A 15,948-nucleotide genomic window follows, 5' to 3' on the forward strand; every position below is an offset into this window, starting at 1 on the left:
GCCAGTTAAGACACTCAAATTTATGGAGAGTAGAATGTGGGAGACCTGCCAGGAATGCATTGTTACCTCTAGAATTGACTACAACCCAAGACATGGTTGAGGGTTTCGACAGGGGAAAAGTTGGGCGATGTTACGGAGGTGGAAATAGACGGTCTTAGTGATGGCGTGAATGCATGGTCGGAAGCTCATCTTGGGGTCAAATATGACACCAAGGTTGCAAACAGTCTGATTTAGTCAAATGGTTGCCAGTAAGAGGGATGTAGTCGGTATCAAGGGAATGGAGTTTGTGGTGGGGTCCAAAACAACGGCTTCAGTCTTCCCAATATTTAATTGGAGGAAATTTCTGCTCATCCAGTACTGAATGTTGCTTCAGCAGTCTGATAATAGAGAAGTTGAGAGAGGTGGTGGTGAGGTAGAGCTGGATGTCGTCGGTCTACATGTGGAAACTAACGCTGTGCTTTCGGATGATGTTGCCGAGGGGCAGCATGTAGATGAGAAACAGAAAGGGGCCAAGGATAGATCCTTGGGGGACACCATAGGTAATAAGGCAGGAGTGAGATGAGAAGCCATTGCTGGGTATGATTAGATGTGCAAAAATGGAACAAGGCAAGACTAGTCCCACCAACTTGGATGACAGTGGAGAGGTGTTGGAAGAGAATAGCGTGTCAACTGTGTCAAAGGCTGCAGACAGATCAGGAAGGACGAGGAGGGAAAGTTTACCTTTGTCACAGTCACTTAGAATGCCATTTGTGACTTTGATAAGAGCGGTTTCAGTACTGTGGCAGGCGTGGAAACCTGATTGAAGGGATTCAAATATGGATTTCCAGGAAAAATGAACATAGATTTGGGAGGCAACATGTTCAAGGACTTGAGAGGAAAGGGAGGTTGAAGATGGGACAGTAGTTTGCAAGGACGGTGGAGTCAAGGGTTGTTTTTTGAGGAGAGGGGTGTTGACAGCAGATTTAAAAGGAGAAACAACACCAGAATAGAGAACACTTTTAATATTGGCTAACATGGGGAAGCTGGTGGCCAGAGATTTAGTGGAAATAGCTTCAAGGAAGCAGGAGGTGGGTCTTGTGGACAAGATGAGCTTGGCATGAGGGGAGATAGGAGACAAACTAGAAAAAAAGTGTGTTCAGGGCTGGGGTAGGGGAGAGCCAGAGAGGATGTCTGGCTTGGTGGGCTAGCGAAAGCTGAGTGATGGGGCAAAGGCAGCTGATCGAATGGTCTCGATCTTAGTGATGAAGAAGTCCATGAGCTCCTTGTACTTATTGTTAGAAGTGAGGGTGGAGGAGACAGGGGACAGGGGTTTAATCAGATGGTTTGCAGTAGAGAAGAGAAGCCACAGGTTATCTTTGCATTCAGGATGATCTTGGAATAGTGAGCAGTTTTAGTAGATGAGAGCAGAACCCAACGGTGCTTTATGCGGTCCAGCCAGATCGGGTGGTGGATGGCTAAACCAGTTGTCTGCCTTTCAATTGTGTCCCTTGGAATTAAGGGAGTGAAAATGAGGGCTGTACCGAGGGAACAGCCAGGGTGTGAGACAGTAATGCAAAAGAAAAATACTGCAGATGCTGGAAATCTGAAACAAAATCAGAAAATGCTGGAAATACTCAGCAGGTCAGGCAGCATCTGTGGGGACAAAAACAGAGTTAACGGTTCAGGTCATGACCTTTCATCAGAACTGGGAAAAATTAGAAATGTAATAGGTTTTAAGCAAGTAAAAGGTGGGGGGGGGGAGGGAAGGAAGGAAGAAAAACAAAACGGAAGGTCTATGATAGGGTGGAGTGAGCACCTCTGTTTAGTCCACAAGCACAACCCCAAGCTTCCTGTCGCTTGCCATTTCAATTGCTATCTCCACCTTGCTCCCATTCTGACCTTTCTGTCCTTGGCGTGCTCGTGTTCCAATGAAGCTCAACATAAGCTTGAGGAACAGCACCTCATCTTTCAACTGGGCACTTTACAGCCATCCTCAACACTGAATTCAATAATTTTAGATTATAACCTCTGCCCCCATTTTTAAAATGTCTTTTTTGTTGCTGGTTCGCTCACCCACCCTTGTTTGTTTCTGTGTTTGGACGGCTGCTATTCGGCAGTTTCTTTACTTGGCCTTGTGCCATGAAACCTTTTCTCGTTTAATCTCTCCTTCCCTCCACCCTATCAGAGACCTTCCCTTCTGATTTTCTTCCCCCCAGCCTTCACTCACTTAAAACATATTACATTTCTAACTTTTGCCAGTTCTGATGAAAGGTCAGCGACCTGAAACGTTAACTGTGTTTCTCTCTCCACAGATGCTGCCAGACCTGAAGAGCATTTACAGCATTTTCTGTTTTTTGAGAGAGACACAGTAATATATTTTATTGATAATCTAACAATGATAAAAATGTGGTAGAGCATCACAGGGCGAGAGGCAACAACCAATTTAGCAGAATGGACTCAGGATGGGGTCGGGGTAGGAAATAATCAAGTAAAACATCAGGTATGGGATTTGCTTGGAATGGCAAGCTATCATAACTGCATACCAAATGAGAGCAACATTGCTCACTTGAAAAAAGCAGCTGGATACACGGCAACCTCTCAGATGACTGAAGCAGGCTTTATGACCAATGCAGTTTTAGCCAGACCCGAATATAATTGTAGGGAATCCTTGGCATTTAACCTTTGAACAGATTTGCTTCCTCATTTGCTGTGTTCTCCATATTTTGTTGCATTACTTGTCCAGACATGTTGAATTTCAGCGAGCAAACCACCTTTATGGTTTATGAGAAAACTACAAATGGAGTCGATTGGTTTGTTCCCAGCTGTGAGGTGAGCAGGTTTACAGATCAAGTGCTAACTGCACTGCTCTAAACCATTCACTAATCAAAATCAGTGGCAAACAGAAAAAAAGTTAAAGATTCGCATTTCTATAGCGCATTTCATGTCCTCAGGCTGTCCCAACACACTTTACAGCCAATGAAGTACTTCTGAAATGTAGTCACTGTTGCAGCAAGTTTATGCATAGCAAGGTTCCACAAACAGTAATGACATAAATGACCAGATAATCTGCGTTAGGTGTTGGTTGAGGGATAAATATTGGCCGGGACACAGGGGAGAACACCCTACTTTTCTTTGAAATAATGCCATGTGATCTTTTATGTACACCTGAGAGTGGGCAGGGCCTTGGTTTAATGTTTCATCCAGACAGTGCAGCACTCCCTCAGAACTGCACTGGGAGTATCAGCCTGGATCATGTGCTCAACTCTCTGGAGTGCGATTTTCATCCACAACCTTCTGATTCAGAGGCAAGAGTGCTACCCACTGAGCCACAGCTGATACTGTGCTCAACCAGGCAAACTAGAACCACAAAAAAGTACAAAGCAATCAAAAACAGCCAATTCTAGAACACAGCATTAAAAAAAGAAACCAAACAAAAACAGTGAAATCTTGCAACATTTTGTATATTTGATATGGAACCCCGGTCAGCAGGATTCAATATAATAGAATTAACATAAATCACATACTCATCTCCAAACACTTGGTGACTGTATAATGGACTGAAGCTTGTGGTCTCATCCTCCAGGTCTTCCGCAAAGCGAACTGTTAATATGAAAAAAAAACACATCATGCTGACTCTCTGCTTTGGAGAAAGAAATGGCTGAACCGATTTTACTACCCCCCGATGGTTCAATAACAGTTCAATATGTAGAGAAATTGTATTTCCCCAGGAATTCTGTCAGAAACGCATTGTTCTACCCGAATGAGGATTATACACTGGTTCATGTCACTGAACATAATAATAAACTACTTTCCAGCATCACAGCAACATTTTTACCCCATTTCTGTTACCAATTTGGCACAGATGCACAGCTGAAGCCAATAGCATTACCCCCTTCTCAATCGCCTCTCCTTCTTCAGTGTCTGAAGCATAAAGGGAGCAGTGTGCAAGTCACAAGAAGATCCTGTGCTTGAAGCACATACCTAACTTTAGCCGAATAGCCTTGTTGGTGTCGCACTTGTATTCTGCTAACTTCTTTTCCAGGTTCAAAAGATCTAAGAAAAATCAGACATAAAAATTTAGCAGAGCAAACACCTGATCGAGATAATTATTGTAATTTGACAAAGCGTAAGCAGTCCTTATCAAGGCTACATTTTATATGTATATACACAACAACCTACTGTCAAAATTTTTAAAAGAACAGAGGCATTACCAGGAACACTGACATCAGCACCAGGGGTGGCCCCGTCATCCGGTAGCAATGGAACGGGATCCCACTATCTACCATTACACTGAGGTCGGTTCCCAGGGACTGGAAGGTAGTTTCAAGAGGTCCAGGAATACGGAGACCAGGCCTGACGTGCCTGGGAGACAGAACCTGGAACCAGTGGTATTGGGGGAGGAAGTTTGCAAGGGCCAGAATTTTACGCCCTCCCCAAAGAGCGGGTTGGTTGGGGGGGGGGGGGGGGGGGGGGGGGGGAGTGCGTGTAAAATGGAGCGGGAGGCACAAGGTGCCCTTCCTGACCCACTCCCGCTGCCACTGTACGTGGGGTGGCGGCAGTGCAAAATGGCCCACCTGCCCCAGGCCAATCAAGGCCCTTAAGTGGCCGGTTAACGGCCACTTAATGGCCTCCGCCCGCTGCCACAGGGATTTTACCCTTGGCCGGCCAGGCCCGAGAAAAGCCGCCCAACAAAAACAGGCAGCTTTCTGATGGCCTGGGAGTCCCTCATGGTCAGGCACCCTGTGCCTGATGGAGGGTTGCCCCTGATGCCACAACCACCCCCAACACACCCCACCCCCGCCTTGCCGGAGCCTGACCGATCACCCCCGGCGAGGCACCAAAAACTTACCTTCGTTCTGGGGCCATCTTTCACCTTCCTTTTAATAGCTGGGTGTCGTCCCAGCAGTGGCCACTGCTCCTGGTGTTGCTGCTGGGACTAAGAGCTGCTGGCCCACCGATTGGCCAGCAGCTCCATTGGGCGGGGCTTCCCGCCTCAGATCAATTAAAGGCCTGGAGACCGTAAAATGCGGTCTGAAACCCCAGGGCAGGCGGAGGTGGGTTCGGCACTGACTTTTCAGTCGGTGGACGGCTCCAGTCCAACGAGGGTAAAATTCAGCCCAAGCTGTAGAAGCACTTGAAGAGGGGGAATCATAGGTTTAGGGCACATTGGGAATGTGGTCTAGGGGTTTCTGAGCACAGAGAGGGCTGCAGAATCTAGGAACGGACAGGGAGAAAGTAGGAAGGCTGATGAGATTCTGGGTGTCCAGCAGGATTCAGGAGGTAGCCCGGGACACTGGGGGTTGTTGGGAGTCTGGGGATGGTGGGGAGCAAGGTCTAACACCTTTGATGGGGAGGGAAGCCCAGGAGAATGGAACACAAACTGCCACGTTTTGAAGCAACAGGCCTCCATCCTCCATATGCCTCCCACCACCACTTTCCCATCCTCGGCAGTTTGCCATCTTTATGGTCCTGATTTCAAGCAAGCATAACAGGTTAGGTTCACTAAAATTAACCGACTAATAATCAGACAAAAGGTGGTTGGTTTTTTTTAATGCACATTCCAGGCATGTACCAGGAGTGCACTGTCAGTGAGCTTGCTAAATTTCTGTTCAATTAACAAATTTCCACCAACAATTAGCCCACAAAATGCTCCAAGCTCATCATAATGCACTTTTCAAGTTTTCATACAGTTCCCACCACTTAGCCGTCCTTGCTTATCCTGGAAAGCCTCCTATATTGGACGAGTGGCACTAACCATTTCTCATTACCACAGGCATTAATTCCAAAGGCAGCACTTAAACTGTAGCGAGCATACTAGCTCAAGTAACTGCTTAGGTTCACCTTCTGTCTGTTGCCATCGCCCTGCAGCACTACTCACAGTTCAGAAACTTTGAAATGGCTTCATTTTTATTCCTTAAAATGGCTGGAATCAAGACTGTGTAGTCTCTACTGTAGTTAAAATGAACTCCCAATCCAAGCTTACAAATGCTTCAGATCTAGTAGGACGTCGAACGCAGAACTATCAGCCCAACAAATATTTAGCTCAAACACTCCTTTTAACACTTTTTGGAAAAATATTTTTTTTTGCCGAGGTGTCACTTGACGAAAACCAAGGGATCATCAGGCATGAGGATCCTGACTGCAACACATCCATGAGAGCTTTGGAAGGAGAATACTCTTTTGAACCAAAGACCTATTTTAAATTTCTCAGTTACAGCATCCACTGTGGATAGTGGGCAAATTGCATCGACGCCAACTGGTTTGTTATAAATGGTGGGGACTGTAAAACCAAAACCAACCAACTTGCATTTACACAGCACCTTTCATGTCCTCCGGACGTCCCAAAGTGCTTTACAACCAAAGCACTGTTGTAATGTAGGAAACATGGCAACCAATTTGCACACAGCAAGCTCCCACAAACTGACAGATACATGACCAGATAATTATTTTGCAGTAATGTTGGGTGAAGGATTATTGTTGACTAGGACTCCAGCAGAACTCCCCTGCTCTTCTTTGAAATAGCGCTGTAATATCTTTTACATCTACCTGATAAGGTAGATCCTGGGTTTAATATCTGAGAAAAATTCTATTAAAAACATGTCAGGGCAGAAATCAACAGATGTGGACACAATTAATATTGAAAAGCCCCACCGCCAACGTAGGACTTTTGAAGACAGAGAGAGAGACAAGCCAAACCATTGTAAAACAATACACATGTTGCAGCTTTCCCCTCCCCCCGCACCCAATGCAACAATTCCGATGGGGTTTTTAACATTCCAGCTACATTTTAGGTTTGTAACTGTTTGCGACAGCTGTAGGTGACACTGAAATAGAATCGTTCCAGATTCATGAACTTGGTTACTTTTGGCCATCACAAAAGGGATAAATTCATTTTAAAAGCTTAATCTGTACCTTAAAAAATATTTTGGATTTATTTGCTCTATTTTTCTGCTCTTCCACCGCCCCCTCTCCCATTTGATTCCAGTAACAGGGCCCCTGTTCTGCCTCCATACAAACACTGGCTGCTTGTTACTAATCTACATTGCTTCCCGCTCAGCCTGTGGCCTGTTGTTGGTGTCTTCCATTTCTGTCCACTCTGCTGGTTGACACCCGCCCCCCCCCCCACTTATGGCCCTGATCCGCCTTTCACATCTCCACTCTGTCCCATCATCTTAAACAAATGTTGCTTTTCAACAGCAGGCCTGTGCCGAGCCATTGTTATCCTCCTGCCTGCCTCTAGGGCTTACACCACTGGCTGAGCACATTGCTCATGGCCCCAGTCTGCCTCTCAGCCCTGATCTGCCTATTCTGGGCCAGCACTGTCGCTGTTCATAAAGTAAATTACCTGTATAAATTTGTCACGCTAATTACACCCTTCCCACAATAATGGCACTGCAGCACCATCACTGACAGGAGGGTGTAATTACAGCATGAGTCTCCAGGGTACAACTGTGGACACAGGAACCTAAAATGTAAAATATAAAACGGAGGACAGAATGGCCAACTTCAAAATGGGGACTAAATTACATCTGTGCACCCTTGTCCAATTCTCCTACACCCTCTAACCCTGAAGATGACATGTAGTGTGTGAAGAGGTTTCTCCTACCCTCTGTTCTAAGTCTTTTCCATTTAATCTTCCATCTATGACCTCTTGTTCTGGATCCCTCAACAGGAAACAGTTTGGTTCTATCTGGTCATAAATTTAAAACATTATTATATCACCCCATAATTGCCAATGTTCTAACACAAAAGACTAAATTTTTCAAGTCTTTCTTCATATCTCTATTTCCACATCCCAGGCAGCATCCTAGTGAATCTGCACTATACCCTCTCTAAAGCCTCAATATCCTTCTATACTACACACAGTACTCAAACTGAGGTCTTACAGGCCTATCATTACCTCGTGGTTTTAATATTCTATACCTCTTATAATATGTTACAGCTCATCAATCTGAGGTGCTTGCTGTCTTTAATGTCCTGTGAACTTGTTCCCCCAAAATTTCTCTGCTCTTCTACAGCACTGAGCCTACTTGCACTCAGAGTATCATTACTGCTGTTTCTTCACCAAAATGCAAAATACACACCTACTGACAGTGAATTCCGTCTGACATTTTTTGCCCATTCCCTCATCAATATCCCTTTGTAGTTTGCCGAAAAATTAATTATACCTCCCATTTTGACACCACTCTCTCATCAGCTTATATCCAAATCATTGATATACAGTGAACAGAGGTGTTCCAGAAGGGAACCCTGTCAAACACCACTACTCACTTCTAACCACTCTGGAAAAACTGTCCGTAATTTCTCGCCTTGACGACCATTTTGTAACCCAATTTGCTGCCCAACCCCTAATTCCATACCCCTTCATCTTCTCTGACACTCTCCCATGTGGTACCTTGTCAAAAGCTTCCCTAAAGCCCATATACAATACAAACACTGCATTCCCCATCTACCATGTCCGTTACTTCCTTAAAGAATACTATGAGGTTTATCAAACTCGATTGTCACTTTTGCAATCTATGCTGGCTGCATCTAAATGTTTTCTCTTTATCTAGGTACCTGGTAATTTCATCTTTAAAGAGGCTAAAATGTTCCCTGTCACAGATGTTAAACTGGCCTGGAAGTACCTCAATTAGTTCTTCCTTTTTTTTTTAAAAAAAAGGGATCTTACATTGGCCACATTCCTGTTCTCTGTCACCCATCCTCACTCAGTACAGCTCTGAAGTATCATTTCTACAGCCTCTGCAATTTCCTGACCCAGGATCTGAGGATGCGTCCCATCAGGCCCTGCTGCTTCATCTGCCATTGGCCAACATTTCCATTTAACCCATCATCATCTAACTCTAAACCACTTCAGGATTCACCTCCTCTCCGATATCCTCCTCTTCACTAAAGACTGTTGGAAAGTATTTATTAAATGCCTCCACCATTTTCTGATCATGTACAAATTGACAATCCTCTCCTCTCAGGCATCTCACCTTGCTTTTAACAATTCTCTTTTCACTGATGCACTATTATTTTACTGTTCCTTTTGATATTCCTCAATTTTCCCCTCCTCATACTCCCTTTAGCTGTCCATATCCTGCTTTGAACGCCTTGATTTTTTTCATATTTTGTTCATTTTCTTTCAAAGTGATTTCAGTCTCCATTAGGTCCTCATCTTGAGTTTAGTTCCTACACTCTATTTCTTCACAGCATCCGAAAACCAATCTTCATTAGAATATACTTATTCTGTACCTTTGCCATTTTTTTCAATAAAGAACATTCCACTGTTGCTGTACAGTCCACCTCCTCTCAGTGAGCTCACGCCTCACCTTTCCACAATCTGCCCTAATCCAATTTGTCATCCTAGGTTTCATACAGACTATTTTCATTTTTGTTGGATCTTAAGCCTCATCACAATTCCGGAGGTGGCACTCGGCCACATTTAACTCATCTACCTGATCTGTTTCATTACTCAGAACCAGATCGGGAAACACCTCTGCCCTTGTAGGCCAACTAACATTGCTTGAGGAAGGAGTCCTGTACACATTGCAGGAATTCAAACCCCTTTCTTTCATTTACTCCCTCTCTGTCCCAATCATAAATTGGAAGTTTAAAATCTTAAATTGTTATTCCTCTTTCATCTCTCTACTCTGGCTGGTCTCTTCAAATTCCTTGTCATAATTTGGAGATCTGTAACACACCCAAGAATGTAGCAAATCCTTTGTAATCTTTAAGCTTCGACCGTGTCTGTCCCATTCCCTCTCTACTGCAGCCAACCCCCACTGCTGTCTGTATTCCCTATTTAACCAATGTTTTCATTCGATCTCCTTCCTTACCTTTACTATCCATCCTTTTAAATACATTACATCCCAATATATTTATTTTCCTCTTCTCCCAGTCTGCAGCCAGGTTTTTGTTAATGCTTTAGGAAGGATGTGAAGGCTTTAGAGAGGGTGCAGAAAAAATTACAGGAATGGTTCCAGGGATGAGAGACTTCCAGTTACAAGGTCAGATGGGAGAAGCTGGGGCTGTTCTCCTTAAAGAGGTTGACAGTAGAGTCGCAGGATAAGGAGTCATCCACTTCGGACTGGGATGAGGAGAAATGTTCTCACTCAGAAGGTTGTGAATCTTTGGAATTCTCTACCCCAGAGGGCTGTGGATGTTCACTCAGAGTATATTTAAGGCTAAGATCAATGAATTTTTGGCTGTTGAGGGAAACAAGTGATATGGGGATCGAGCAGTAAAGTGGAGTTGAGCTAGAAGATCAGGTAATAGAGGTGTTCAAAAATCATGGGGGGGGGGGGGGGGTGGTCAGGACAGAGGAGAGAGAGAGAGAAACTGCTACCTTTGACAGAGGAGTCAAGAACCAGAGGACACCGATTTAAGGTGATTGGCAAAAGAACCAAAGGCAACATGAGGAAAAACTTTATGCAGTGAGTGGTTAGGATCTGGAATGCACTGCCTGAGAGTCTGGTGGAGGCAGGTTCAACTGTAGTTTTCAAAAGGGAACTGGATAATTACCTGAAGAGAAAAAAACATCTGCAGGGCTACAGTGAAAGGGCGGGGGAGCAGGCACAGACTCGACAGGCTGAATGGTCTCCCTCTGTGCTGTAACCATTCTACGCTACTGTGACTCTAGGTCTCCCATCTTTAGCAAGTTACAAGGGCTTATTTCTCAAACTGAAAAATTGATTTTAACTATTTGACTGTATAAGTGGTATAAGATGAAAGTGTAAAAACAAGGACAGAACAATGACTTTAAAATAAGGACCATATAAGGCGCTGGTCCAACTATCCTCACCCTCCAACCTTGCTTTTACTAAAGATGATGCTATGGGACGTGGGCTGGTTATATTCAAGTCTCGCATACAGAATGTTCCCTCACCCATTTCCTACAATGCTTCAATGACTCTTAAGTATAATAGTTTTAACCCAGGCCAACTTAGTGTACTGTACCCAATTAATTCATTTTCCCCAACTTGACTGGCTCCTGACCCTGACTTCTACAGTCAAAAGCTGCAGATGACCAGAGATATTAAAACAAAGCAGATTCAATTGAACAGCCAAGTACAGATATAGGAATGATTGAACTTTTACACAATGATTCTTCCATAGGATCATTTCCACATTCTATTTATTGCATTTAGCTTACAAATACAGATAGAAACGAATTTTGAAGGAGTGTGGTTGGGGGGACAGCAGGGAGACAAGGGGAAGAAAGAAGCCTGAGACAACACGTGTACACAGTTCTGTCACTGGACCAGCATGATAAGTTGTGAAATTCAGTTAAATAAATCTGGTAATTTGTGGACTAATGCCAGAAATATAACCATCACTGTGAGATTGTTGTAAAAGGAAAAACAATAGGTTCATTCACCCACGTCAAGAATAAGTGGGAGAAATAGAGACATGCAGAGTCACACTCTACATTCTTGCACACACATGGGCCATTCAACAATTTACATGCAATTTATAAATTGCAAGAAAAATATATGTTCGGATTAAAATATGTCCAAAGTTAGAATCAGTCTCCTACGGCATAGCAGAGTGAAGACCAAATGTAGCCTTCACGTGAGATAAGGTCAAAGGCCAGGGGATAATTGGCCCTGAGCTTGAAGATGCTATTCAGTCTCCATTTTAAAGTCACACGCTTGGTACTTCTGTTTATATTGCAATATCTACATTTATAATGGCAGATGCTTAAGGAAACTTAGTGCTGTAATTACACCCTCCTGCCAGTGAAAGCAGTCTAGCACCGGGGGAGAGGGGAGGATGTAATTGAACATGACAAGTTTATATGGGCAGTTTCCATTATGAACATAGAAATGTATACAATGAAAAAAGCAGACAGATAAGATTTATAATCTATTATATAAGGACATATTTACCCTACTGCTTACACCAGCATGACGAAGTTGGTTTTCTTTTATTCTTTCATGGGATGTGGGTGCCGCTGGCAAGGCCAGCATTTGTTGCCCATCCCTAATTGCCCTTGACAAGTGAGTGGCTTGCTAGGACAGTTAAGAGTCAACCACATTGGGGCTGGAGTCACATTTAGGCCAGACCAGGTAAGGATGGAAGATTTCCTTCCCTAAAGGACATTAGTGAACCGGATGGGTTGTTACGACAATTGATGATAGTTTCATGGCACCATTACAGAGACTAGCTTTCAATTCCAGATTTGTTATTAATTAATTGAATTTAAATTCCACCAGCTGCCATGGTGGGATTTGAACCTGTGTCCCCAGGACATTAGCCTAGGCTTCTGGATTACTAGCTCAGTGACATTACCACTACACCACTCACAGCATAAGAAACAGGAGCTGGAGTAGGCCATACGCCCTCTCAAGCCTGCTCCACCATACATGGCTGATCTTCAACCTTAAATCCACATTCACACTGACTCCCCATATCCCTCGATTCCGTAGAGTCCAAATATCTGTCTATATCAGCCTTGAAGATACTCAACAACTGAGCATCCACACTCTGGGGTAGAGAATTCCAAAGATACACAACCCTTAAAGAAGAAATTTCTCATCTCAGTCTGAAGTGGATAACCCCCATTTCTGAGACTATACCCTCTAATTCTACCCTCTCCAGCCACAGGGAAACAGCCTCTTAGCATCTACCCTGCTAGACCCTTTCAGACAGAGATCACCTTGCATTCTTCTAAACTCCAGAGAGTATAGGCCCAATTTATTTAATCTCTCTTCAAAGGACAATCCTTTCACTCCAGCAATCAATCTAGTGAAACTTTGTTGATCTCCCTCTAAGGCAAGTATATCCTTCCTTAAGTAGAGACCAAAGCAGTACACAGTACTCCAGGTGTGGTCTCACTAAAGCCCTTTTCTTGCAGCAAGACTTCTTACACTTATACTCTAACCCCCTTGCAATAAAAGCCAACATCATTTGCCTTCCTAATTACTTGCTGTACCTGCATGTTAACTTTGTTTTTTGTGTAAAAGGACGCCCAAATCCTCTGAACACCAACATTTAATAGCTTCTCATTACTTAAAAAACAATTTTAAAAAGTTCTTTCTACCAGTGAATAACCTCACATTCCCCCACATTATCTGCCATCTTCTTGATCACTCACTTAACCTGTCTATATCCCTTTGCAGTCTGTGTCCTCTTCACAGCTTACTTTCAAACTTAACTTTGTATCAGCAAACTGGCATACATTGAACTCGGGGTCCTATCTTCTTAAGTCATTAATATAGATTGTAAATAGTTGAAACTCCAGCATTGATCCTTGTGGCACCCCTCAAGTAACAGTATGCCAACTTGAAAATGACCCGTTTATTCCTACTGTTTTCTGTCCTTTAACCGATCCTCCATCCATGCTAAGATATTACCCCCAACCTGATGAGCCCTTATACTGAGCAACAACCTTTTGTGTAGCACCTTATTGAATGCCTTTTGAAAGTCCAAATATATACATCCACTGGTTCCCCCCACTCTCACCAGACAGAAACATACACAGATGTTAGGGATCAGACTAAATGAACATAATGGACTGATATGAAAAGGGCTCATCAGAGCAGCAGAAGTCTTTGTAGCTAAGCTGGATTGATTCAATAAGTTTGTAAGTGCAATACTGCCAACCATTCGTTATGGTGTAGTGTGAATTCTCAGCTTTGTCCGTTAAGCATAATTTAATCTCCAAACCACAGTTTCTTAAAACTGCTAAGTAATCCTGCAATTGGGTGATTTCCCCTTCACACAAAGAGCTAATTTTCTCCCTCAATTAAAGAGATAAGGACGATCAGAGATCCAGGCAAGTCTGTTTGTTGACTTGACACGTAGCACTAAATCAAGGTGAACCTTTTTTTGTCCGTTCTTGGTATGTGGCAAGGCCAGCATTTTCTATTGCCAGCTCTAATTGCCCTCGAGTAGGTGGTGGAAAACCTCCTTCCTGAACCGCTGCAGTCCATGTGGTGTAGATACACCCACAGTGCTTTTTAGTGTAGTGGTTTGACACAACTGAGTGGCTTGCCTGGCCATTTCAGAGGGTAGTTAAGAGTCAACCACATTCAGTCACGTGTAGGGCAGAATGGGTAAGGATGGCAGATTTCTAGCATGGGAAGGTAGGTAGGGATAGAGAGAGAGACAGAGAGAGAAAGAAAGACAGAGACAAAGAAAGACACACAATTAAAAGAATATGCTTGGGAACTGCTAGGTTCCTAGTGATTTCTCGAAGTGTGGGGAAACAAAAGGGAATACAGACAGTAAGACATGCTGACAGTCATGTAAGTATGATAAAGGGTATAAAAGTAGAGGGTCTAAACCAAGACTGGGAGTTGCAGTGTATCCTCCACAGAAAGACAGACTCTGTTCCCAGGATAAAGATAACTTATGGGTCCTGTAAGTTAAAAATGGCCTCAGAACCATGTGTTCATACTGCTGTGGTCTGTGTCACGTGTTTTGCTCAAATGTTTGGGGTTTCTCATAAATAAAGGTTCGATTGATGCACGTGTATCTAACCTGAAGCCTGGACCCACATTATATTTGAATGTAGAGATGCTCAGCCAACAGGTAGATATGGGAAATCAAATGTCAGTCTTGGGTAATTTCTACCAGGACAAGTTCAGTGGCTGAACAGCATTTGCCATCCTGGACGTATGTTCTACAATTGCACATTTACAGTTCTCCTACTAGCAAAATAATTAAATTAACAGTTATGACTCTACTACCCTCTGAGAACATTCCAACACTCTTGTCTGAGTTGGAAAGTAATGAGTTCAAGTCAATACTTCCAGGTAGAAGTAAGAACGTCACTTGGTCGGATGTAATTAAACCAGTGAGTCCGTTCCTGCTGGTATGAGAGAGCCCCATGGCTGGGGCAGTAAAGTGTGCAGTCATCACAAGAAGGGGCAGGCTGCCCATCAATTTTGCATGGTCTAAATCCCATGGCACTGTTCATAAACATCACAGACAGGAGTCATTTGCCCCAGTGTACTTGTGCATTCTTGAAGAACAGGGAGTTCTCCCCAGCGAATATTTATTCCTCAACCATCATTTCGATCAAATAAATTACCCGTTACATTATTTCACTGTTGGAAAGGATCTTCCGGTGCGCAACTTCATTGCCATAACTTCAAAACTACTTCAGTGGCTGTAAAGCGCTTTGGGACGTCCTGAGGTCGGGAAATGCAAATCTTAATATTAAATGAGGAAAAGCGAACTTCAAACACTGAAATATTACAGTCCAGACAGCAAGACAGAAACAGGAAAAGAATCCCCGCCACCGGGTGTAGTTCAAACACGGACATGTTGTCAGGCTGGAACAGCCCTCCAAAAAAAAACTTCCTCAGACTCAGCCGGGGAAGGTGCCGGTCCCCGGGCTCAACATCTGGCACTTCCCCGCCCCGATACACGGAGCGGCCAAGATCCGCCAGCCCGCGCTTCCCCCCGCCAGCTACAAAACTCGACTTACCCGCCATCTCCGCCTCCCAGTGCTGCTGCTCTCAGCCCAGCCCCAGCGAGAGGCCAAGCCCGCTCCTCACGCTCGATTACTGCAGCCTGAGGCCGCACCACGTGACCAACGGTCGGCCCGCGCGGGAAAAATCGATGCCAGAAAAATTCACCCGACAGTTGACAAAACCTCTCCCTCAGGGGGCGGGTTTCATCCCTCCCCAGGGATGATGGACCTCTGACTCTCCCTCTCCGGGGGTGTTAGGCCTTTCGCATTCTCCTCCATTGCTGGGGGTGGAGGGGGGGGGGAAACATTCCTGTTTTCCCCTCCTCTTCCACGCTTCTCCGTCCCTCCCCTCGGAACGGACGTTGAATTGGAATACAGGAACAATGTCAGGATAATTCCTGACTAAGCCGCAGTTACAAGGTGACTAAATCAATTTAGTTTCTTTACATTTGGTTAAAGTTTAGGATTTCTCATTAGAGTTCTGGAATTATATTCCACGGTTCAATGTTCTCTCTCTACAACTCAAACCCAACAGTCTTAAGTATGACATTCAGAGAAAGGTA

At 44.1% G+C, this 15,948-nt stretch overlaps 1 protein-coding gene across 1 annotated transcript in view; it reads right to left on the minus strand.

Moving 5' to 3' along the window:
* The window catches only part of hat1 (histone acetyltransferase 1), a 232,113-nt gene extending 216,594 nt beyond the window's left edge, over window positions 1-15,519 (minus strand). Inside the window, exons 1-3 of the mRNA XM_068024473.1 lie at window positions 15,401-15,519; window positions 3,961-4,032; window positions 3,504-3,579 (exon numbers count right to left, since the gene is read on the minus strand). Coding sequence (XP_067880574.1) covers window positions 3,504-3,579; window positions 3,961-4,032; window positions 15,401-15,407 — 155 coding nt within the window. The 5' untranslated portion in view covers window positions 15,408-15,519. The remainder of the gene's footprint in view (window positions 1-3,503; window positions 3,580-3,960; window positions 4,033-15,400) is intronic.
* Between the last annotated feature and the right edge of the window lie 429 nt (window positions 15,520-15,948).

This window comes from Heterodontus francisci, chromosome X (genome assembly GCF_036365525.1).
Source record: "Heterodontus francisci isolate sHetFra1 chromosome X, sHetFra1.hap1, whole genome shotgun sequence".
NCBI lineage: Eukaryota > Metazoa > Chordata > Chondrichthyes > Heterodontiformes > Heterodontidae > Heterodontus > Heterodontus francisci.